Source organism: Euleptes europaea, chromosome 6 (genome assembly GCF_029931775.1).
Source record: "Euleptes europaea isolate rEulEur1 chromosome 6, rEulEur1.hap1, whole genome shotgun sequence".
Taxonomy (NCBI): domain Eukaryota; kingdom Metazoa; phylum Chordata; class Lepidosauria; order Squamata; family Sphaerodactylidae; genus Euleptes; species Euleptes europaea.
In genome coordinates, this window is record NC_079317.1 from 38,999,018 (window position 1) to 39,022,924 (window position 23,907).

Sequence of the window (23,907 nt, forward strand, 5' to 3'; positions counted from 1 at the left end):
CTTTTTGTTATTAACCAATATTAGCAATGGTTTACTTAGGCAATAGCGCTACAACAACTGTTTTGGGACTATTTTTTTTAGTTGTGCACCTAAGAACACCCATTAGACTACATTAAAGTAACATTTGTGCAATCTAACACGTTTACAAGACAAGCATGGCGAGTTCTATAAAATACAAGATGAGTTTTTAACATGTAGTGATAAACCTCATATTCACTACATCATTTTAAAAAATGATATAACATCACTTTTTTCATGGTATACAAATACTTATAGCCAGCAGTCCTAGAAACCAGTGTGTATATGCAATGAAGAACTACAACACACATCTGGGAGAAGACTTTCTACTGAAGCTTTCCATTCAGCCCAACAAGAAAGTTTAAAATTAGCTCTCCCATTCAACTGTGTGAACAGCTACAGGAGAAGTGTCAAAGACACCCACAGCTGTGCATATCCCCCACCCCAATCCCACATGTGCAGCATAACTTGTAAGGACTGCAGCCACCGATATTCTCAGACTTTCCCAAGGTTAACGTTTCCTATCTCAGGCACTGGACCCAAATGACAGATCAACATGATTATATGTCACTTATTTCAAGACATCTGTATGAAGATTACTTACACTACTACAAATACACAGATACTGCCACAAAAAATAGATGAGAACATACAGTAAATACATCTGTCATCTCATGGCACATCAAGCAGGATAACACTGTCTGGTTTGTTTAATGGTCAGTTGTGATTATGTTTGATTGAATATTTTCCTTTCTGTAGCTGAGAAATATACAGTTTGGATTTGCTTCCATCAGGCCTCTTAAACCACACTTCATCATGGTTAATTGTTGTAATTATGGCACTGAAAAGAGTAGGGATAAAAATCAGGAGCACATTAGTGTCCATATGAAACTAAAGGATCACCCTAAACCGCATTGCCATTTCTAAACAGTACAGTAATTATTGGTAATAGAACACACTAACATTATAACAAGTACCTCATTAAATTAAGGATAGTTAATAGAATACTGGAACACTGATACTGGGAAATGTCCTAAACATTACTGCAGTTGTTTACAAAGCATTCACATCTCTTAACAGCTCCCTTTTTGTTAAGGAAATAAAAAAAGACTTGTATTTGCACTGGTTCAGCAACAGAGCGAGTGGCTGGCAACGAGGTAACCACAGCAGTATTCTTAGAGGAAAGTTTAGCCTCTAATAAAAACTAAATTACTAACTATTTCAATCTCATGGGGTTTTACACACATCGCAATTAACTCCATGTTAACTGAAACTGTCCACACGACACTCGGGGAAGCTCCCCCAACCTTGTTTGGACTTTCCAATCTCTTCAGTGTTCTTTTTAAGTCATTTATATTCAAAGATTTCATAAAAATATGTATTACGTGCTTTTCTACTTCACTTGCAACTGAATAGTTCTCATCGTATTAATACCCAGACTCTACTGAATCATTGTATCATTTCATCGGCTTAAATTAAATGCAAATACATGCTCTTGTCATCTTGACCCAAGTCCATTATGCTCTTATAATTGTCAACTGGAGTTTCAGGGAAGCTGTCCGTCCTTTTTTCTAGATCAGAGTATTTCTATGCCGTTAGTTTTGGCACTTTAAGGATCTCCCTCATACCTTGCTGAAGCACTCGTGCTTACTGGGAAGAGTCCTTGGCTTCCAGCATCTTGCATATACAATCCTTGTCATTACTAAAAAATTCAACACTGTCAGCATCTTATTGCTGACATACATTCCCTTACCTCATCAACTGACAAATTAATGGAACACAATCAATTTTCAGCTATGAAATGGCTGAGCGCAGGCCTGCTATACAGCTTAGGGGAGGGCAGCAACTGCAGGAGCTGCAACATCAGCCCACACTGCTGCACTGAAGCAACACCTTTCTATAACCTTCCTATGCACCTTGTCAACAGTACACATCCAAATTGTATCTATAACAGTTTAAGCACTTTCAGGGTAATCCTAAGAGAGTTTAACCCTTCTAAGTCCATGGACCTTAGGAGGGTGTAACTTCGCTTAGGATGTTAAGTGAAAATAATTCCTGGAGGAAGAGACATGGAGTCTGCACGAAAAAGATTGAAACATGAAGAATGACTACTTGAGAAATGTGTGTCTGTGTAGGCATCCCATGATCCTACACCAGCCTAGACATAAAAATGAGGACTGCTGTTTAAAGATGTTTTTAGAAAGGGGTCAGAGAGATCTTCGAATGCCAGCATTGCATAGATTCTTCAATGAACAGCAAGTGGCCATGCCGTAGCCCTGACTTACATGCAGCTATACATGAGGTTATCACTCAGTGCTCAAAACAGGCGGTGATGCTGGGTGTGCATAAGAAGGAGCCCTTCTTCCCCCAGTTCAAGAAGCTTGAGATACAGTGATGTACCACCAACAACTAGAGGGAACAGTGAGAACATCGGACACAACCCCTGTGGCTTCTCAACCCTTTTCTCACCAACAGTCCTCATGCACAAGTCTGGTACAATCATTACCTACACATATAAGAGTCAGAATCTAGTTTAAATTATATCCTACTAGTCAAGAAACCCATACATGCTAACCTTTACCTTGTAGGGCATTCATCTTTCCTATCAATACATATAGTTTGTCCACGCCCATACCACTCCCCATTATAATAGAGTCTTCCTTCTTCAGATCTTGCACTGTAGAGGTGTTTTTCCAGCTTGACAGGAGCTGAATTAGTATAAATAATGCCGACAAAGAAGAAAATAATTTAAGATTTCAATACTGGCCTCCCTCAAGTAGCAAAGAGTTCATCTTTTTCAAGATATTCATATTTATCAATACGGAACTGACCTTAGTTCTGGCCTGAGAACTATTGGCAATGATGCTTCTATAATTTCTTTAACGTATTTATCACACTTTTCAGCCAGACTGACTCCCAAAATGACTTCAAATTAAAGTCTATCACTTTTCAAAATTCAATGTTGCGAAAAAGCCCAGTTCCACTAGGATTTCTCCCTAAACACTAAACACAGCTTCATGAAATAGTGCAGCATCTGTAGGGACCTGGCAGAATACTCCGACTATTAGTTAGTAGAGATAATAGTGGTGGGAGCATCCCAGATGTTAGACTTCCACCTTCAGCTTCTAGATGCTGTGGCTCAAAGCTGGAACCTATTGTGCCCTTGCTCAGTGGTAAAGGCTTCTCTCTAGGAAGAATATTCCAACAGAAGCAACACAGGTAAAACAGTAGCTGTTAAGGCCAGGTAGAACACTAAAGTTTCTACCTTGTAAGTGCCAGTTCGTGATCTAAATAGCACATATTCTGAGATTTTATTGAATTTGTTATAGTTAATTTAAAGCTTGCTTGTTAAGTATCCCTCCATTTCTATAAGATCTCCTGTGAGGCTCTCCAAAGTGGGAAAAATTATTTCTAAACTACAGAGGGCAAAAAATAGTGCCTCATCACCCACTGGAATGTGCATAGTTAAGAACTTCCCAGGGCTGTCATATGCAGCACATGAGTAAATCAAGTGTTCAGAAAGTTGCCCTTACGTTCTGTTTTCACTCTGTGTGGTCCCAAGGTAGCCATTGCCTGAAAGGCAAAGAAGAAAAGTTATCCTTCGAGCAAATCAACTAGCTTTGTTCAAAAGAACAGCTTCATGATAACTCCTGTTCCAGCACAAATGGAAGTTCACATGTGTATAGATAAGGTCTTATCGACACATTGTGAAGTCCTCATGTTCATTGGGGAAGAACATGATGACTTTGCATCAGACATGCATTGGGAATTTTTTGTCTCCCACATACACGCCGGCTCTTTTCTACTTGCGACCGAAACAGGCAGGTGGAAAGCAGCTGTCACCTCCCCACTTCCCTTACCATTTTTGCATTTGCAAACCATCCAATGGAGCTGCTACTGGATCAACTGTGAAACGTATGCATAGCCACGTAGGTAACATGATTTTAACAGTGGAGCCAACAACAGTTCCACCAGGTGGTTTGTAAGCCGCCTTGGGGGCCTTGATGAGGGTAGAAAGGCAGGGTATAAATTCTGTAAATAAAATAAAAATAAATATGAAAACCACAGGAGGGGATGTCTGCAGCAGCTTTATTCTCGCCTGTTTCCAACACAAGCAGAAAAGAGTTGGGGTGTGGGAGAGGGGAAGGCATAAAACTCCCAACGCACTTCTGATGCAAAGTCCTTATGTTTTTCCTAGGACTTTGTAATATAGGTAAGGCTAACACACTGACGTGTTAATCCACTGCTGAAAAACGAAATGGAAGTCCACTGGCACCTTAAAGATGATTGGCAAAGATTATTCCAGCATAAGCTTTCATGGGTCAAGACTCAAAGATCATGCGACAAAGTGAGCTCTGACTCCGGAAAGCTTTTGGAATAAACTTTGTTAGTCTCTCAGGTGCCACAGGACTTCTGTTTCATTTTCTCCAAGGTATTGGCAAGTAGCTCAACAAATAGACATTGCCCACTTCAAACTTTGAGTTTGAAAACCGGAAAAATGTTGCCCAGAGAATTTTGAATCAGGTTTTGTCTCTGCAGAGTTCTGAGCAAACCAAAAATTAACTACGGAGTTCTAATTAAGCCCAATACCAGCACCCAGAAGATTTTAAATAGTCTTCAGATATATGCTTTGAGACAACATTCTATATTAAGCTGTCTCTTATTCATAATCCTTTGTTGAGTTTATGCCTGCATGTACCTGATTGTCTCTACTACTCCAGGTAAAGTTTTCCTATCAGCCAAGGATATATTCACTGAGAATGTGGGAAACAGTTTAGACCTAGCCAGAGTAAGAAGGTAAGGAAACAACTGAACCACCAGAACTGTCCATTCTCACTGTATTTTACACCACTTTGATGCCGTGCATTGTTACAAATTGCTGCTTTTTCCATGCAACTAAGTATGTTGAACAGGCTCGTTAAAAATTAAGCTATGAATCACATTGCAAACAATTTAATCTGTATTCTTATGTGCTGTATACAACTATGGCATCAGTTGCTCCATCCAGCTAGCCCCCAGCATCAATGGTATATTCTAGCTCACACCCTCCCATCATCCAATAAAGCCACCTGGCTACCATCCCTGTTCAATGCATACTGCCACACCCAGACTAGTCTTCTCCCTAACAACAAACAGCTTAAACCCTAAATCACCCACATGCACATCAGAGATAAGGACATTCAATCATACCTTTCTTATTGTTGTCCAGTCTTCAAGTATGTCAAGATCTTGTAGCATATACACTATATAGGGTCGTTCATATGTTAAAGAACTTGTATTCTGACCAGATGTAGAACTTGCATATTTCTAGCAGACCACGGTGATGCATGCTTGGTATAAAACAACCAAGTCTAAAGTTATGCTAAGTCAGTTCCCAAATACATTTGCAAATGTAAGGGATTCCTTTGAAGCACTGATGCATATGTTTATTTATTGAAGTAATGTCTAAGCCACCTTTTTAGAGAAAGTTACCCAAAGCTGCTTAATGAATCCTGTAATTATTTAATAACCCCATCCAAATTAAATTACTAGGAGGACAAACATTATGGGGAAAGGGTACCTTCTGAATCAGCGTGCCATAGGCGTGGATAAGGGTCATAAGCATGGATTTTGTATGTTTAATATATGTTATCCCACTTTTGACATAAGAGCCATTAAAGCAGGTTTGAGCCATGAAACATTAAAAAAGCATTCGTTCACACATGGTAAAAAACAAACAAATTGGTGACTCCAGAACAAAAATAAAACAGAATAGTGAGATTAGCATTGAAGATGGTGAATTCTCAGGCTGCAAACACCCTTCCAGAGGACAGGAAAGTCTGTTTTCACATTTCATTGAGCCCTGCAAAATTAACATTGAAGTTCCAAGAAGAGTTGTGCCACTGGGTCTTAGAAGGGTGTCACTCTGCTTAGGATTGCATTATAAGAGCAACATTACAGGACAAGAGCATAAATTATCACTTCAGTCAGTCATTAATTCACCCGAGGTGCTGTTCAAACTCAAGCTCAACCACAGGAGCCAATTTTTTTCTGAGTTTCAGTATTTTTTATCAATGAGTTAATATAGATGGGGCTGAAAAAGAAAAGGCTGAATTAAAATAGAAATAAAAATATTTTCCCCTCAATTTTTTTAAAGAAGCTAAATACAGGGAAGGGAAAGCATAATTCTACACATAAAACAAACTGGAGTTTTCTTCCAAAACCAAATCGGCATGCAGTTACAACTACAGCCAACAGAGACAGAAACAGGTATATCTTAGGAAGGAAGGAAGGAAGGAAGGAAGGAAGGAAGGAAGGAAGGAAGGAAGGAAGGAAGGAAGGAAGGAAGGAAGGAAGGAAGGAAGGAAGGAAGGAAGGAAGGAAGGAAGGAAGGAAGGAAGGAAGGAAGGAAGGAAGGAAGACCACTGATCAAGAAGACAGAACACCAGGTCCAAGTTCTCTTCCTTGCAGTACTATCCCACATGACAATCCTGCAAGATTATAATGACAGTCATCCCAGCAGTTAAGCACACTAGTTGGGTTGCAAGCTCTGGGTTGGGAAGTACCTGGAGATTTTGGGGGTGCAGCCTGGGGAAGGCAGGGTTTGAGAAGGGGAGAGACTTCAATGGGGTATAATGCCATAGAGTCCACCTTCCAAGCAGCCATTTTCTCCAGAACTGATCTCTATCACCTGGAGATCAGTTGTAGCGGGAGATCTCCAGCCACCACCTGGAGGCTGGCAACGCTACACACCAGACATCAGTTAAAAATCTTCACCAGATAATCACAGCAAGTAAACTACCTCTAAGGTCCCAGTAAAAAGGCTGCTAACGATTCTCAGACATTGTCTTCAGATTCATTCTGTTTCAAACCACCCCTTTAGTTACTTAATTCATGTTTTTATGGAGAGCCATTGAGCAGCTACATTGTTTAATTCAATGACTATCACAACCAGTTAGCAACAGACAAAAAGAAAAGGATATCTGATACAACAACAGGTTTTTTCTTGTCTGGACTAAATGGATCCTTCCTTTTCTTCCTAGACTGAAGTTCATCATTCCATAACTCTGTGAAAACATAAGAATGCTGCAGTTAAACTATTTTCCTGTACAAAATCCAAATAAGTAAGTTCTGCCCTGTCGGGAGAAACAAGCTGTACATTTTATGCAAACTATTTATGCCATATGCTCATTTAGGAACAGTAATGGCTGTTGGCAGGTGTTATTAATTTTTAGAGATGTTATGTGATTTTGCCAGCAGTCTACTGACTTCCTGAATTTGATGGCTATAAATTATGCTTCTGATATTAATAAAATAATGAGAATTCCTTTGAATATGTTAGAAGCAGGAAACCAACTGGAGAGACAGGTGGGGGACTTTGACAACAAAGAGGTGAAAGGATTACTAAAGAAAGAAAGGGAGATTGCACAGAAACAGAATTAATTCTTTGTGAGTTTCCATTGTGGAAAATGCTGGATAGTTGACCATGCTGGATAGTTGACCATGCTATCTTCAGAAAGGGTGGCTGAAGAACTGGGTCAAACAGAATTTATGAGAGATGTTCTAAGGCTAATTGACAAATTATAAACAAAACAAGTTGCTGGGTTTGGGTACACACAGCCAAGGATTCCTAAGGAATTTAACTTGGAAATTGTTGATCTATAAAATATTCACCTTGTCACTAATTGTCCAGCAAACACAATATTGTCAAATATTGGCCACAATCACATTATTTTTTGGTTTGATCATCTTGTGTTGAAAAGAAGGATCTCAAATAAGATCAACAGCATGCTGCTGTTCATTAAAACATTTTACAAACACCCCACCTACAGGTAATTTATTCACCAGACAGCTGACTGGCTCTTCAGCTTTAAGTTACCTGAGGTAATGTCAATGCTATGCCTGTCTTCTTCAAGTCGTCTGATTTTTTCTTCCAGTTCACTTTGAACTGTGTCATACAGCAAGAGCTTTTCACTCTGAAAGGAAAAGCTGCTAGAGATAAGTTAATAATGTAGTCAAACATTAGCCACTAAAAGCACACAATACATCTCCTACTGAATCAGACACTCAAGATCAATGTAAGGCAACAATAGCTTTCTACATGGAGACTTGACTTATAAGCTACATTCCTTCACTGGGTTCAAAGTAGAAGAGGCAAGCTGGAAAAAGAAAACGGTCATGCTTTCAGATACTTGAAGATGATACAACATGTGCAAATAAAGGGTTTGTTTCTTTGTAAGGTTTATGTCTTTCAAGTAGGTGTATGGTTTACAAGAGAGCTGGATCAAAAGTGGCTTTATTCCCCCTTCCAAGAAGATTTTTCAATCTGCATCAACCAGCCTGATTAATAAGATTTGGCCAATCCCAACAATTTCGGAAGACTGGAAAGGTATACAGTACAAGAAGCAACACTGCATATGTCATTGCCACACACTTCTTAATCCTACAATCTTGCAGCATGCCTAAAATAACTCTGGTATTTTGTATGCATCCTGAGTAATTGTATTAAAGATGATTGCACATCTACTTTGCTACATTCTTCAGATCACTGACCTGCTACATGCTCTGCCATTAGAAATGTGTCTAAAGGGTGGCATCATAACAGTGAATCACATCACATAGAAGTGACCTAACCTACCACAACTTGTATAAGCTTCATGCAGATGGTGCTAGCTCTAGTTAACTTAGCAGTTATCCAGCTGCGAGTTATTCAGCTCATTATGTGTTTCCACTCTAGGCAAAAAAAGGTGCCAAATTTTTCTTCATCTTAAAATCTTTACAAGGCTTCATCTTAAAAACTTTACAAGGCTGTAAAGCATGTCTACATTTTAAAAAATAAACAATTGCTGTGTTATTTTTGTGGGTATTCTGTGTCCACAAATACTCGTCAGAACTATGCATGCTTCCCAACAGTAAATCCCATTGGTTACAGGTAGATGAAAACTCTCCGAAACTAAAACAGTACCTCACAATGTTGACGGGAAGCTTGAATTTCACATTCATATTTGTTTTTCACAGACTCTAAACAGAGCTCTCTGTAGATACCTACAAACAAACAGTTTTGTGTAACTTTTTAAAGGATAGGTACCATATGGCATACCAACCACATGTCAACACACCACAGCATTCCCCATTTATTTTTATTTAAAATCTTAATATCCCACAATTTTTAAAAAAGCAATTCTGAAACGGAAAAAAAAAAAATTCTGAGGCAGTTTATGCCATCCATTAAATAAAACAAGGAAGCTAAAAATAAACTAACAGCAGTGAGATAATCTAAACTAAAGCCAACAGTAACAATAACAAATGAACCAGCAAGAATAAAACTGGGCAGAGATTTGTATCCGATCAACTACAAGCATAGTGGCACTCATGGTTCTTTTTCCTGCCTCCCCCCTGACCCAGCAGTGCCCTGAGAGCTTTCAAAAACTGGTTGTGGGACCCACAAAAGCCTCATAGACAAAATGACATGGGGCAGGGGCGGATGCAGTGAGGAAGCGCAAGTGGGCAACACAGCCCCTCCTCACTCATCCACCAGTGAAATTTCTACTGGCCCAGAGGGGGGAAGTGAGGGTGATATCACTCAAATCACTCTGGTCACTACACTCCCCACCCCCACCCCCACCAATGCTTCATGCTGTTCTGCCAACAAAGCTCTTGCAAGTCTCAGCAACAGTTTTTCAGACCTCCCAGAGGGCTGCTGAGGAAAGCAGGAGGCGGGAAAGAGCATCCTTCTGCTGCTTGCATTGCATAGCATATAGCCCAAAATGAGTTAAGTCAGCAAAAGGCTTAGAAAGTGTGATTTTTTGCTTGAGGCATAGAAGGAATTTGGCCCAGCACTAGCATCTGATCATCCACAACTTACTAAAAACGGAAAAGAATAATGATTCTGAAAAGTCACCAAAAACTGGTTTTAAAAAAATTATAATAAAATTTGCCTCCCATTTTCCTTTGTGCAATGCCTTAACAAGTTTTCATCCAAACTCAATGAAAGGGCTCCACTAGTTTTAACAGGCACTGTACCTTGTTTGAGAACTGCTTACCGTATATACTCGCGTATAAGCCGAGTTTTTCAGCCCCAAAAATGGGCTGAAAAAGCCGGCCTCGGCTTATACGCGAGTCAATACGGGGGAGGGAGGGAGGAGGGAGGAAGGAGGGGGGAAACTTACCGCCGCCGCCGGGCCCGTGCCGCTTTCTGCCGCCGGGTGCGGCCTGGGGCAGCCTTCCTGCAGCTGCAGGATGGCTGCCCCGGCCCCCCCGGCCCCCGCCGCCATTTTTCCCGGGCGGGAGGGGCCATGGGCAGCCATCCTGCGGCTGCAGGAAGGCTGCCCCGGCCCTTCCCGCCCCCCCCGCCGCCATTTTTCCCGGGCGGGAGGGGCCTTGGGCAGCCTCCTGCAGCCGCAGGAAGGCTGCTCCGGGTTCCCCTGGGCCTCGCCGCCGCTTCCTCCCGCCGGGAGCGGCCTGGGCAGACTCCTGCAGCCGCAGGAAGGCTGCCCCGGCCCTTCCCGCCCCCCCCCCCGCCATTTTTTTCGGGCGGGAGGGGCCTTGGGCAGCCATCCTGTGGCTGCAGGAAGGCTGCCCCGGCCCTTCCCGCCCCCCCCCCGCCATTTTTTTCGGGCGGGAGGGGCCTTGGGCAGCCATCCTGTGGCTGCAGGAAGGCTGCCCCGGCCCTTCCCGCCCCCCCCCGCCATTTTTTTCGGGCAGGAGGGGCCTTGGGCAGCCATCCTGCGGCTGCAGGAAGGCTGCCCCGGCCCTTCCCGCCCCCCCGCCGCCATTTTTCCCGGGCGGGAGGGGCCTTGGGCAGCCTCCTGCAGCCGCAGGAAGGCTGCTCCGGGTCCCCCTGGGCCTCGCCGCCGCTTCCTCCCGCCGGGAGCGGCCTGGCCAGACTCCTGCAGCCGCAGGAAGGCTGCCCAGGCCCCCCCGGGCCGCGCCGCCGCCGGACCCTCGCCGCTGGAGAGCCCTGTCAGGTAAGCCTGCGGGGGGGGGGGAGGGGTTATAAGCCGACCCTCGGCTTATACGCGGGTGCCTAATTTTTCCCCATTTTGGGGGAGAAATTAGGCACCTCGGCTTATACGCGGGTCGGCTTATACATGGGGATATACGGTACATTGCTATAGATGCTACCAATAAAATGTATGAAAAGTGCTTGCTATCTTTACAAATTTGGCAAAGTCAAATTCTTATACAACCCCAGAACTGGAAACATTCAAAACAATGTAATTTCCAATAATGCCACATGCCAACATGCAGTAGGCTAAAGGAATATAAGACTTGGTCCACCAAAGAGCTGCATTCATTAAGATTATTTTAAGGATTACTGCTTTATAGCCATAGTCCACATGGATATGAGACACGGGATCACACAGTTTGCTACTTATCTTCAAATCCCCTCTCAAAAGCAGCCCCTTGCCTTGTCTGTACCCAAAGTTGTAAACGTCCAGCTTTCCTGTGACGAACGGGAGGCTGCAGTGCCTCTGAGGGGAAGAAATGCCACTAAGGTGAGCCCATAGGAGGGCCGCTCCAGCATCAAATCACCTTTGGGAAGAGGGATGGAATGATGGAGGGAACACAGGAGAAGGGGGAGTTGAGATCTGCCTCAGGGAGAAAGCAGGAACAGCTCAGGTCTGCTTGCATTGCAGACAGAGAGCAGACAGAGTGAAGGGTAGCTCTGCCCGGTAGCGTGGCAGAGTGGTTTAGCTCTATCTCTGGGAGAGAATACTCAGTTGCCAGGCTTGTCTCTGGGGATGAGAAGACCTTGTACCATTTAGTCTGATTCTTGGGAAAGGGCAGGCTGGTGTGAGTGGAATCCTATGTGAGAGGATCCAACCTGGTGGCTAGTCAGTAAAAGTCTGTTTGTGTCTGAAAGCATTACAGAAAAGTCTAACTACTCTCTGAAATCATAACCAGTTTAAATTTATGTGCCTCAGCCAGGTTTCTCATTGTCTACCTGGAGACCTGTGCTGCTGGTTTGTTCCTTTAACCTGTAAATAAATATATCTTCTTAGTTATTTACATATTCAAATCCTGCCTCAGTGATCTCCTTGTGCACCACAAATCTTACCTCACGGCAACAAACCCAAAGCCTACACACTTGCTACCTTTAGAACACCTGCTAACTGAGGGGAAGGTTTATAGTTCAAAACTAACCTAGATCCCAAAAATCTTAGGAGGCTGTGTGCATCCCCTCAGTAGGGAAAAAAGGCTTGTCACAGTAAATCATAAAGCCAAGAAAGAAAGAACTACCGGGGGTGGGGGGAGGGGTGAACATACACAAGTTGCTGCAGTTGTCATGCTTGTTGGCTTCGTAGAGGGTTGGCCACTATGTGAACAGACTGCTGGACCTAATGGGACTTGGTCTGATCCAGCATGGATTTTCTTATGTTCTAAGCAAGACATCTGCCTTGAGAGAAACTATGAGCTGCAGTCCCACACCCTGGGCACAGTCCAGTACTGGCATTTACAGTCCATTTCCCCTTCAAAGGTTCCTCCTCCCCCTGGCCTCTGGAACTTGTATGTTTTTTTTAAAGGGGTTGGGAAAATATTGATGAATATTGATGGAAACGAACCTACATGGAACAGTACACAAGTTATCTTACTAGGTAGATTGACTGCGACAGTTATGGAGCAGTGGTTAGAATAGTGGGTTGGAGACCCAAGTTTGAATCCCTACTCTGTTATGGAAGCTCACCAGGTGACCTTGGACCAGTTACTCACTTTCAGCTCAGTCATGCCTCACATTGTTATTGTTCTAAGGATAAAATGGAGGAGGGGAGAAAAATGGGTAGAAATGCCTAAATAAATAAATGTTTTTATTTAAAAAGCTAATCTCAGTCAAGACTGAAGACAAAGTCGATTTCAGTTGTCCACAGACGATCACAAGTTATTTTCTAGTAATACTGGATACAGGCATATTCTATAAAACTCCTCCCAACTTTAGTAACAAAATTGCTTATTGCATCAGGACTGAGGCTGCTGCAAGACTAAGAGGGGTGGTGTAGTGGCTTTATGGGGAACAGGAAAGATTCACACTATATTAGGCAAATAACAAGGCTCCGGGGCCCCATTGCAGGGCTCCAAACATTACTGCCATCCAGCTATAGGGCTGAGAACTCCTTATTGGGAGTTAAACATTCAAGAGTTAAAGACAAGCATATTTCAGTATTTTCCTTAACATTTTACTTTTACCCAGACCCTGCAGGATATATCTAAATGAGTCAACAGCAACCACTTCATGCTCTTACCTGCCACTTTTGTTCGGATTTGCATGTTTTCTTGCAGAGCTGCCAGCGGTTCTAAGTACTCCGGTGCCTTTCCTGCTATGACCTCCTGCAGTTTTGCATCCACTTGGCTTAATCTCTCTTTGTAAAGCCTTAACATAATGAAGACGGAGTGCATTATATTAAAAACATGCAGAGAACATTGTATATTAACATTTCTAAGAATCCTTTCACCCAGTCATCAGTGGTCACAACCCAACAAACCATTAAGCCTGTCAACTCCAATGAAACAAGACTTAAAACATATTAACCTGTATACCAAATTATGGCCAATTTGTCATTTAAATGTTATTTGTCTTCTCTGCATGCTTCCCAATTTTAGCTTTTACAGCTGACGACGCAGGATTCATCTAGGAGTTTCCTCTAATAGCCAAAAGTGTTGTGTGACACAAATCTACTTAATAACAATTCATTTACATGATTTATTACAGGCATGGTAGTTGTAGAATTGGCAATTTGGAACAGAACAGGGGCAACAGTAACTCTATCAGGGGATGTGTAAGACTCAGATGGACAGCAAAGGAGCAGCAGAGAAACGCAAGAGTCCGGTCTTCTGACCTTAAACTTATCCAATTGATCCTTTAAATATTTCTCTGTCAGCAAAACTAAGCACTTCAGACTTTGCACTGGAATGTATGTTGTGCCATGTATAGTTGAAGTTCTTGTCTCCACCATTCCTGCCTCTACCATACCCAAATGTCAAACTGGTGTTCTCCTCAACCTCCAGCCCTTAGCTTAGTGACAGAGTACATGCTTTGCATGAATATGGGTTCTAGTTTCAATCTCCAGCATCTCCCACTAAAGGATCTGAAATAGCTGGTGATAGGAAAGATCATTCTTTGCCCAAGAACCTGGAGAGCCACAGCTTGTCACAGCAACCAACACTGAAGTGGATGTAGTATATGGAAGTTTCATATGTCCACCCTAGGCCCAAGTAACCACACTGTCAAGGAAAGGCCTGCTTTTTCTGTACAGTTTTAAAAGACAGCAAGGAATTAATAAGTTTCATATCTGTTTCCATGGAATTTTATACCTACAATCTTGGAGAAGTTAAGAAATACCTAAAGATGCTTCCATAACTGAGCTTTGTATGAGCTTTACTATATACCCATTTGTCTCAAGACAATTAAAACACTGAGGACTGGAATGGCATCGTGGTTAGTATCAGACTAGCTCCTGGGAGAACAGGGTACAAATCCCTGCTGTAATATGGAAGCCCATCAGGTGACCTTGGGCCTGTCACAGTCTCTCAGCCTATCCCACCCTCACAAGGTTGTGGTTGTGAAGATTAAGTTTGAGGAGGAATGAACAGAGAGAATGCTTTGGGTCCTGATCAGGGAGAAAAGTGGGGCATAACTAAATAAGCATTGTTTTCAGAGTTCTTTAGATGGTGCAAATGCCTAGAATTACCTAAAACTGGACCTCAAATGTAATTCTGTAGGTAAATTTACATATGAATTTCATTCAGAGGCTTCACATGGCGCCTCTACAATGTAACTACCAGAAACAAAGGGACTTTTCTGTGATGGCATTCCAATTATAGAACTCCCTCCACAGTTAAATGTGACTGGTGCCATCTTCACCACCTTTCAGGTGCCAGGCAAAGTTCATCACGTAAGCCTGTGCTTTTAATAATATCAAATTCTTGATATAATCTGCTTCTTATAATTATTTATTGTGCTTTTACTGTTGGGCATATTTATAGTTTCTTACTTGGTTGTTGTTGGTATTTTTGCCTTGACCTGGAATGCTCAGGCTAGCCCAATTTCATCAGACCTCAGAAGCTGAGCAGGGTCAGCCCTGGCTACCAAGGAAGTCCAGGGTCATGACGCAGAGGCAAGCAACAGCAAACCACCTGTGAATGTTTCTTGCCTTGAAAACCCTACAAGGTTGCCATAAATCAGCTGCAATTTGATGGCACTTTCTACTACCACTGGATTTTTTTACTATTTTACACACTTTTATAAGTTGCCTTGAGAGCTATTTCAGTGGAAAGATGTGATAAAAGAGGCCTAAATAAATACTTACTGATCTCTGAGGTCTGTAAACTGTTTTTCAAGATTGGACATCTCATCTAAACACTCCATTCTTCTCCTTTCGCAGTCTTCATCATCCATTTCTGATAAGAGAATTAAGAATGTATCAGAACTGGTTCTTCTCATCCAGTCTGTTTCACAGAACTTAGCATCAAGAGAAGGAAATTGTTCATCAAAATGAAGCCATGTTAGTGCTCTGAATGCAGAAGTTTAATCACTATTTTTAAGCTGCTGGAAACCATACACAACCAAAATGAAAGCTTTCTTTTTATTCCACCTTTGGCTTGGATCCATTATGAGATTGCTCAAATTTATTCTGCATCAGACAATTGTGTTAATATTTTAAGGTATTGTCCAACAAGGATTACAAGTGTGGTATAGGGGTTAAAGTGTTGGGCCAAAGACCTGGGAGCACAGATTCAAGTCTCCACTCAGCCCTGAAGTTCATGGGGTAGCCTTGGGCTAGTCATTTTTTCTCAGCCTAAAACCTGCCTCATAGATTTGCTGTGAGGACGAGAATTGTGTATGCTATTCTGAACTCACTAAAGGAAAAGTGGGATAAAAAAAATGAGCTTGATACAAGATCTGAAACAATAAACATAAAGCTGAAAACACAACACAACTTTCATTTACTAGAATAGCCTCTTCTTGAAACTTGGCAAACAGCTTAGTTAGCATGCTAGAGGTCTGTAACCCCTATGCACCGTATTCTGTCCCTTTCTCTACTTTGGTGCACAGTACATCCACACATGGAATATTCAGTTTTAAAAGGGGCCTGATACTTAAATCATTTGGAGACAAGCTATTACTCAGTCCATCAGCTTTGTATGCAGAAGTCCCAGCATCTCAAGTTAAAATGATCAACTAGTCGGCCATATGAAAAGTCTCTAAAACCCTGGAGAGCCACTGCTCTTCTGAGTAGACAATGCTGACCTTGATGGACCAATGATCTAATTCACTCCACATAAGGCAACTCATTTATATAGTACTGTTTTGGCAGTTAACTCATAGCATCTCTGTAATCTTCGCAACATTCAAATATACATTTCTATTATTCCCCCCATGGGGCATGCGGGCCTGAGAATGACAGATGGTAGCCTTGGGCAACATTTTCAGTGCACTTACTGACTGGTACAAACCTCATGTCAGTTTAAGACTTTCTGTCTCACGACTCACACTCTTAGCCACTCAACTATGCTCGCACTTGTGAAATACCCACCCCACCATGAAGCACATTCCAGAAAACCCTCCAGAATCTACTTTGAAAGTTAGCAACGTCTTTCGTGTTTGGGAACTAGCAATTGAGCACTGACTTGCAAGAACGCATTCCCAGGAGTCAATGAACTGCTGTCAAAACTTATCCGTTAACACATATTAGGGATGAACAAAAGCTTAACTGTTTACTTAGTTCAGAAACAAAAAAAAGCCATTTAGTGGGAAAAGAAGAGAATTTGAACAGTGCCAGGAAAGTACTCTAGAACTCTGAAATGAAAGCTTCTCCCCACAAGTACCGTTTACCTTGTTATTTGAAAACTCGACCAGTTCTATGCTTCTTTAAAATCCCATATGAACTAGACAGAAAAAACATCTCCACATACACTCGTTTTGCACTCTTGCTTGTCATAGTAATGAAAGAACACAGGTATGAGTGTGTAATAAAAGTACCCTCTTTAAGTACTGAATAGGCCTAAAAAAGAATAGCTTTGAACAAGGTAACTGAAGAAGCCATTCCTCAGCTTTCAACTCACAGAGATAGTAGCACCATTACCCGGCCCAAAGGCAACAACAGACCAAGTTTGGATTTAAAAAAACCAGGTCAGAACTGTGCCACAAGTCAGACAGGCTTCTGGTATTAGAGGCTTCTGGCTTGGCTACACCTTAATCAAGACTGCCAGTGATGCCCTCGCTGCGCTGTTGCCTTGAGTTATTTAAAGTAATCATGCCCCCATCCTTCAACCAAAAAGTTCTTGGGGCAGCTTACATTTAAATCCATATCAAAAAGGCTATCAAAAAAATCAACAAGCCAAACAAACTATAAAAGCAGCATAGGTTAAAATATGTGCAGGGTCAGCTGAAAGAAGCACTTATAGCAGGGGTGTTACAACTCAATTAATTACAGGAGCCATAATGGATCCTGACTGGAGCTAAGTGGGGTGCCCTGTTGTATCTCCCAGCTTCATTAAAGCTCACATAACTGTTGAGGCAAGGTCAGAATGCTGCCTTTCAGCTGTTCTTTGGGCTGCTCTGGGATAAATTTCAGCTGAGAAGTGGCATTCTGACCTCTCCCGGAGTCTTCTATACTGCATGCCAGAACAGCAGCACATCAGGAAGCTGAGGGGCATACAACATGGGTCTGTTGGATGGTAAGAAAATATAACAGCAGACATTTCTTAAAGTAATCTGGTTACAAGATGTCTAAAGCTTAAAAGGTAATAACCAGCACTTTGAATTGGGCCCAAGTTTAGAAATGTGAAGGCACTGAAAGCAACCAGAAAATTATGGGGGGAGAACCGTCCCCCTGCCTGCCTGAGGATTTTTTAAAAATATGCCAATTTATTTTTTATTCTAATTGGAAAACTAGAAATTTGAGGAGCACGGAAAAGAACCCCCCCCCTTCTCCATTTTATTCTCACAATAACCACCCTGTGATATAGGTTAGGCTGAAAGAGTGACTGGCCCCACGTCACCTCTAAGCTTTTATAGAAGAGTAGGGCTTGAAACTTAGGTCTCCATGACCCTAGTCCAACACTCTAACCACTAAGTTATAAAACAATGAATTTTATGTTGTTAAGACTATAACGTAAGTTTAGGTTTGATAAAGTAAGTAGTGTGCATATCTAAGTTCTTCCCTAGAAATTCTGTTTTGGTTTTTTGAAGTGGAAAAGAGTTCAGAAATGGGAACAGTATAAATTGGCAGTCAGTGCTTTTTACACCACAGAAATATGCTCTGTGCAGCAAACACCAACTGGCAATACCATTAGCATGTTCTGGACCAGCTGAGGTTTCTCAGCAGTTTTCAGAGTCAGCCCCAAGTAAAGTGCATTTCAGTAATTTAACCTAGATATGCAGCTTCATTTAATCAGATATGCAGCTTCAGGTTTAATTGCAACCCCAAAGTGTGAAGCTTCACTTTTAGAGGGCATTCAAAACCATCCAGAATAAACTGACTCCCCAGTTCCCAATTAGCTTTATTACTGACCAACAGCATCTCCATCTTATCCCAGACTAAACTTCGGGGGGGGGGTTTGCCCCATATTCAGTCTACTGACAGCTGCAAATAATAGCTCAGAACTTCTATCACCTCACCTGAATCTGATGAAAAGAAAACAGAAGAGAGCGTCAGTCACCATAAGTAGGAAGCGACTTGACTTAACACACAATCTTTAAGGTGCCACTAGATTCCAGTACATATATTATTATCCTTAGACATTCAGATAAGGAAGAATCATTTTGAAAAGTAGGGAAGAACATATTCCTCCCTGTCCCCAAAAAACACAACCCTGACCCAAAGTTCTTCTAATTCAGAAATAGCATTTCATTCTGCATAGGCAAACACTGCCTCCTTCATATTTCTGCCAGGCTCTAGCTTGATCTTCAAATTTCATCAGCCAAGAGCACAGCTAATAAGAGCCAGTGCTTAGTTAATGAGTGATTCTCCAAAGAAAGCACCAGGCCAAAAAATCAAAACTGCAAAGCAGACTTCAGAGCTGTATGTTTGCCCTAGCACTAGGACAGTGTTCATCATTTAGCACTTTTAACAAATGGCAAGTGTTCTTCTCAAGAATTCACTCCTTGGATAAAAGGGAAAGAAACTCTCTTTATTGCTTTTGTAACAGTCAGGGAAGAGAGGGACGAGACACAGACAAATACTCCACATCATAGGAGGTAAAACGGCACTTATGGCAGAGGATACAAATTCTACTCCATCGGGGAAAGTGTCTAAGTGGATGCAGAAGCGCAAATATTCTGCTTCGGAGTTTACTGACCAATTCAGAGCTGGTCACATGGCTCTCAAAAATATTTTATTTTATTCTGTGCTTCCTACCTTCTTTAAACTTAAATTCAGTTGGGTAGAAGAACCAGACATTATCAGAAAGAGGTGCTTCACTCACTCGTCTATCAAACACTAAAGCCATTTCAGACAAGACCATTATTATTCATTGCTTCATAACTGAAGAATGGTACACCCTCCAAAGTTACTTTTTTCAGCTAGAGAAGTTCTATCATAAGACATTAAAGATGAATAGTTAAGAGACAATTCAGCAATGCACAGTATTAGCGCAGTACATTGAACAAAATGAGAAAGCTGGAGAGTTCAATGTAGAACAAGACAACTTTTAGACTTTAGCTGAACATCAGCACTAGATTAGCTGAGTAAGATATGGCAGACAGAAATGCAGCTGTTCACAGCAGTGGAATATCATAATTAGTAAAATCCAGTAGGGAATACACGTGGGGGGAGGTTTCTATGAACTTTGAATGGAAAGGGTAAACTGCATTCCCTTAGGACCAAAAGCAGGTCCAGGATATCCCCCCCAAAAAAGGAATTCTAAAAGGGCGACTATGTTAGCCTGTTGCAGCAAAAACAGGGAGACTTGTGGCACTTTGAAGACTAATAAATGTTATTTCAGCACAACCTTTCATGAACTGGAGCCCACTTCTTCAGATGCAATAATAAGATCCTCACCAGGCAGATCTTTTTATGGACTGATATGGAAGAAGCAAATAATAGGGTCAAGAGGTCACAAAACGCAGGAAGCACAGAATAAAATGTAACTATCTAAAATTCAAATCTAATCAAGAAAAATACTGAGACCATCCCGTAAAGTATCTGGTGACAGCGGTATACCTGGAGGGAGACATAAACCCCAAGTCCCTGTGGAACTTGGGACACTGGAAGATAGTGTGCAACTTCTTAATAAATTCCAGCTCAGACGTTTCACACTGGAGTCATCCTCTGAAGTTCCTTTGCAGGAAAACTGTAACTTTTTAGATCAGCAATAAAAAATGTCCAGGAAGGCTGAAATGTTTTCCCACTGGTTTATGAATATTGCCAATTTTGTCAGATTTCTGTCCATTTATTCTTTTGCATAGAGACCGAGCAGTTTGTCCTGTGAAGAGAGAAGGGTGCTGCTCACCCACAATGGCATATATCACATTGCAGAATGAGCAAGAGGATATATTTGACGTTACCAGGTACTACCTAGTGAGGATCCATTCATTGCATCTGAAGAAGTGGACTCTAGTGGTTCTCAACCAGTGGGACTCATACCACCAATGGAAGACAGGGTTTTTATAACAATTAAGAACTCACTAGCTCTCAATCCCCACATCTACCCGCAATGATAAATACAATGTCAGAATGCCTATTTAACATATCAATGTCCTTCTTGGAAAAAGCGGGCTTTTTGTTTCTATCATGGTGTGACTCTGGTTCTTGGACAGAGTTATTCATGGGACATACGATACTAGAAGCTGAGAACCACTGCTCTCATCCATGGAACTTTACAATGGAAATCTGGTAAATCCTTAAGGCGCCACAAGACTCCTAGCGAAAAGCAATGTTCATACAAATGTAAATATCCTATAGAATTCATTGTCACAAAATGGGGTAATGCCCACTAATTTGTGTGTGTTAAGTGCCGTCAAGTTGCTTCCGACTCATGGCGACCCTATGAATGAAAATCCTCCAAAATGTCCTATCTTTGACAGCCTTGCTCAGATCTTGCAAATTGAAGGCTGTGGCTTCCTTTATTGAGTCAATCCATCTCTTGTTGGGTCTTCCTCTTTTCCTGCTGCCCTCAACTTTTCCTAGCATGACTGTCTTTTCCAGCCCACTAATTTAGATGGCTCTTAAAAAGCATTAGACTTGCTTCTATGATTTTTGCCTATATTAACCAAGATAGTTAAAAAATGGAACCTCTGTGTTCAAATGCAGTATACCAGTTATTGGATGATGAGAGGAACCAACAGCAGATGGCCATCATGCTCTGCTTTTGTGTTTCCCAGAGGCATCTGATCAGCCACAACTAGAGAAAGAGCACTGGGGTAGATGGATCATTAATCTGATCCAACTTGTCAACTCTTTATGTCCTCGCTCACTTCACCTATGATACCGGCAAGAGATAATCTGATACAATACTATGTTGCATGTTTGCTAACAGGGCAATCCACACAAACCATAGGTTAAAGTCATTGCTCGAGATATACACCGGCTTATCTTCTTTGCAATTTGCATAGTAAGGCAAATGAAAGTTTTAAGCTATTACTCTGGACAGCTACTCCAACTGCAAGACTGCCATTTCTACTGCAATTGACTAATTTTTTATATAAGGAATGGGACATGTCAGCAATTTGTCAGGGAGGGCAGAGGGTAGGAACATGACAGACAGATACATGGAAGAAGAGCAAATGTAGAACACTCCCTATATCTGGGGCTGGAAGAAGAAAAAGTAAAACAAACTGTGCCAAGTAGATACGGAAGAAAATACAAGGCAAACCTTGCACAGTTATGGGAGAAAACCATGGTACTGTCTACTAATCTACAAGAGGAAGGGATTACATGCACCAACACACTGGCAGCCCAACTTTCTTGCACTTACAAGATTCTCCGCCTGCAGGCAATATTTACCACAGTTGACCAAGTATATAGTCCCTCATAATCCCACCCTATTGAGGACAAACGTATGGGGAGAGAAGTTATTATGCCTGCACTCCATTAAAAGCTCTGGCAAAGTAGCCCTGCAGTGCCTCCTAAAAGCATCTAAGGATAGCAGCCCCCTCAGGGAGCCCATTCCAAGCATGAGTGGCAATGGTCATTAAAACCAGGATCACATCCCTACGCTCCATAGAACTAGAGGGCAACAAGCCACCGAAATCTACTTCATGGGCAATGAAAAGGGGGGGGGGTCCCATACTGACAAGATAAGAGTTCTTAAGGCAACAATTTTTTATTAAGTAACCTCAGGTAGCTACCTGGAGATAACAGAGCAAGTCCCAGAGGAGGGGAGCTGATCTGCCTTCCCCTCTACCCATGATATTCTCAGTGCAATCCTATGCAGTCACTCCAGTCTAAACCCGTTGAAATGACTGACTTAACTCAGCAAAGGGTTGAGGACCCTAGGACAACTCTGTGAAGGATTGCACATTCTGCCTCCTTGGCCCAGAAGTGACTCTATTCCAGGCTGGACAGAGGAAGAAAAGCTTCTGCGCCCTACTTTCCTGGTAAGCATGCAAGCAAGGGGGCGGGGACCTCGGCGGCGAGAAGAGGGCGGGGAAGCTGTGCGGGCAGGAGGAGCTTCCTCAGCAGCCCCTGTGACCATATTTTAGGATGGGTTTGGAAAGGCGCTCTCGTGCTTCTCTCTCCCCCCCCCTTTTCTTGTCATGGTCACTCACCCCCAAGGTGGGAGTAAATGCTGAAAGGGGGGGGGGAAGCAGAAAGGGACGAGCAGGGCTGGCAGGAAGGAGCAGGGCAGGGCTGGTCCGCGTGCGCCTTTCTCCCCACGCGACCCACCCCGGACCCCGCTTCGCCCGCCTCTGCCCCGCCCGAGCAGCACCTGAGCTGTCCCCCTCCTCGGACACGGACGAGCTCTCGGACTCCTCTTCCTCGGAGCTGCTGCCCTCGTTCTCCCCGTAGTCCACCTCCATCTCATCGTGGTGGTTCTCTTTCTTCTCCCGGGAATGGACCGGCATGGCTCCCTCGCGGACGCCGGCCACAGCCGCTGGGGACCAGGACGGCCACCGACGCGAGCCAACACGCCCAAGGCTCCGCCTCAACGGAACCCCGCCATCCTCCCGAACCCCGCACAACCTAACCCCCCCCCCTCTTGGCCGCTCATTGGTGGAGGCCACGCCGACTGGGTGGGCTCACCAGCCGGGGCTCTGCGCGGCGGGACTCTCTGCCGCGCGAAGCGTCTCGGGACATGTAGTTTTTTAGGACGAGGGCGGCATGAAGTGGGCGAAGGGAAACTGGGAGGGGACCGGAAAGAAGAAGCTATTGACTCTTATCGAATGGCGGGAACCTCTCCTTACCAAGACTTATAATAAAATCTTTTTTTAATAAATTTTTTGTTCATTTAATACAAAAAAGGGAAAAAAGATATAATTGAAAAATATTACGACTTCCCCCTACGTCTCTTCCATCCAATAATTAATTGTATATACTTTTGATTACACATTTTAATCCCTAAAGTATTATAATTAATATAATTGATATGATTATCTTATCTTAACTATGAATAATGCTTTTAAAACTTTAAGCAATCACTCTACCAAATCTATAATAGAGATTAAATCAAAGAATATCCCTTAAACGATCCCATTAAGAAATAATCTTCACAGTAAATTCTCCACGCCTCCCATTCCCCCCAAAATTGGACTTACAATAAAATCTTGAGTACAATCTCCTCACATTCTAAGGCTGGCTTCTAATGGTAACCATTGAAATGATTTTAAGAAAAGACCAAGGGTCCATTTAGACTGTTTTCAACTGCTGCAAGCCAGATGCTTCAATAGGCAGGGACGGCGGCAACAGTATTTCCTCTATGCTTGCCATCATCCCACCCCCAGCAATTAGTATTCAGCACAATACTGCCTGT

General features: G+C 42.5%; 1 protein-coding gene across 1 annotated transcript; it reads right to left on the minus strand.

Moving 5' to 3' along the window:
* Positions 1–490: 490 nt before the first annotated feature.
* On the minus strand, positions 491–23,035 carry BRMS1L (BRMS1 like transcriptional repressor). The gene is made up of 10 exons (XM_056851786.1): positions 22,867–23,035; positions 15,303–15,393; positions 13,239–13,366; positions 8,963–9,042; positions 7,877–7,973; positions 6,981–7,064; positions 5,209–5,273; positions 3,552–3,591; positions 2,600–2,726; positions 491–859 (listed from the first exon to the last, which is right to left on the minus strand). The coding sequence occupies exons 1-10, from the start codon at positions 23,000–23,002 to the stop codon at positions 736–738; spliced, it is 972 nt and encodes a 323-aa protein (XP_056707764.1). The 5' UTR covers positions 23,003–23,035; the 3' UTR covers positions 491–735.
* Positions 23,036–23,907: the final 872 nt, after the last annotated feature.

What these genes read in the sequence shown, in the direction of transcription:
- BRMS1L (XM_056851786.1), bottom strand. Translation starts at nt 23,002, where the DNA reads ATGCCGGTCCATTCCCGGGAGAAGAAAGAGAACCACCACGATGAGATG. An exon ending in TAGCATTGACATTACCTCAG is followed by an intron (nt 7,065 to 7,876) that starts GTAACTTAAAGC and finishes ATGTTTTCACAG; the next exon opens with AGTTATGGAATGATGAACTT. An exon ending in AAAGATGAATGCCCTACAAG is followed by an intron (nt 860 to 2,599) that starts GTAAAGGTTAGC and finishes TACTCTTTTCAG; the next exon opens with TGCCATAATTACAACAATTA.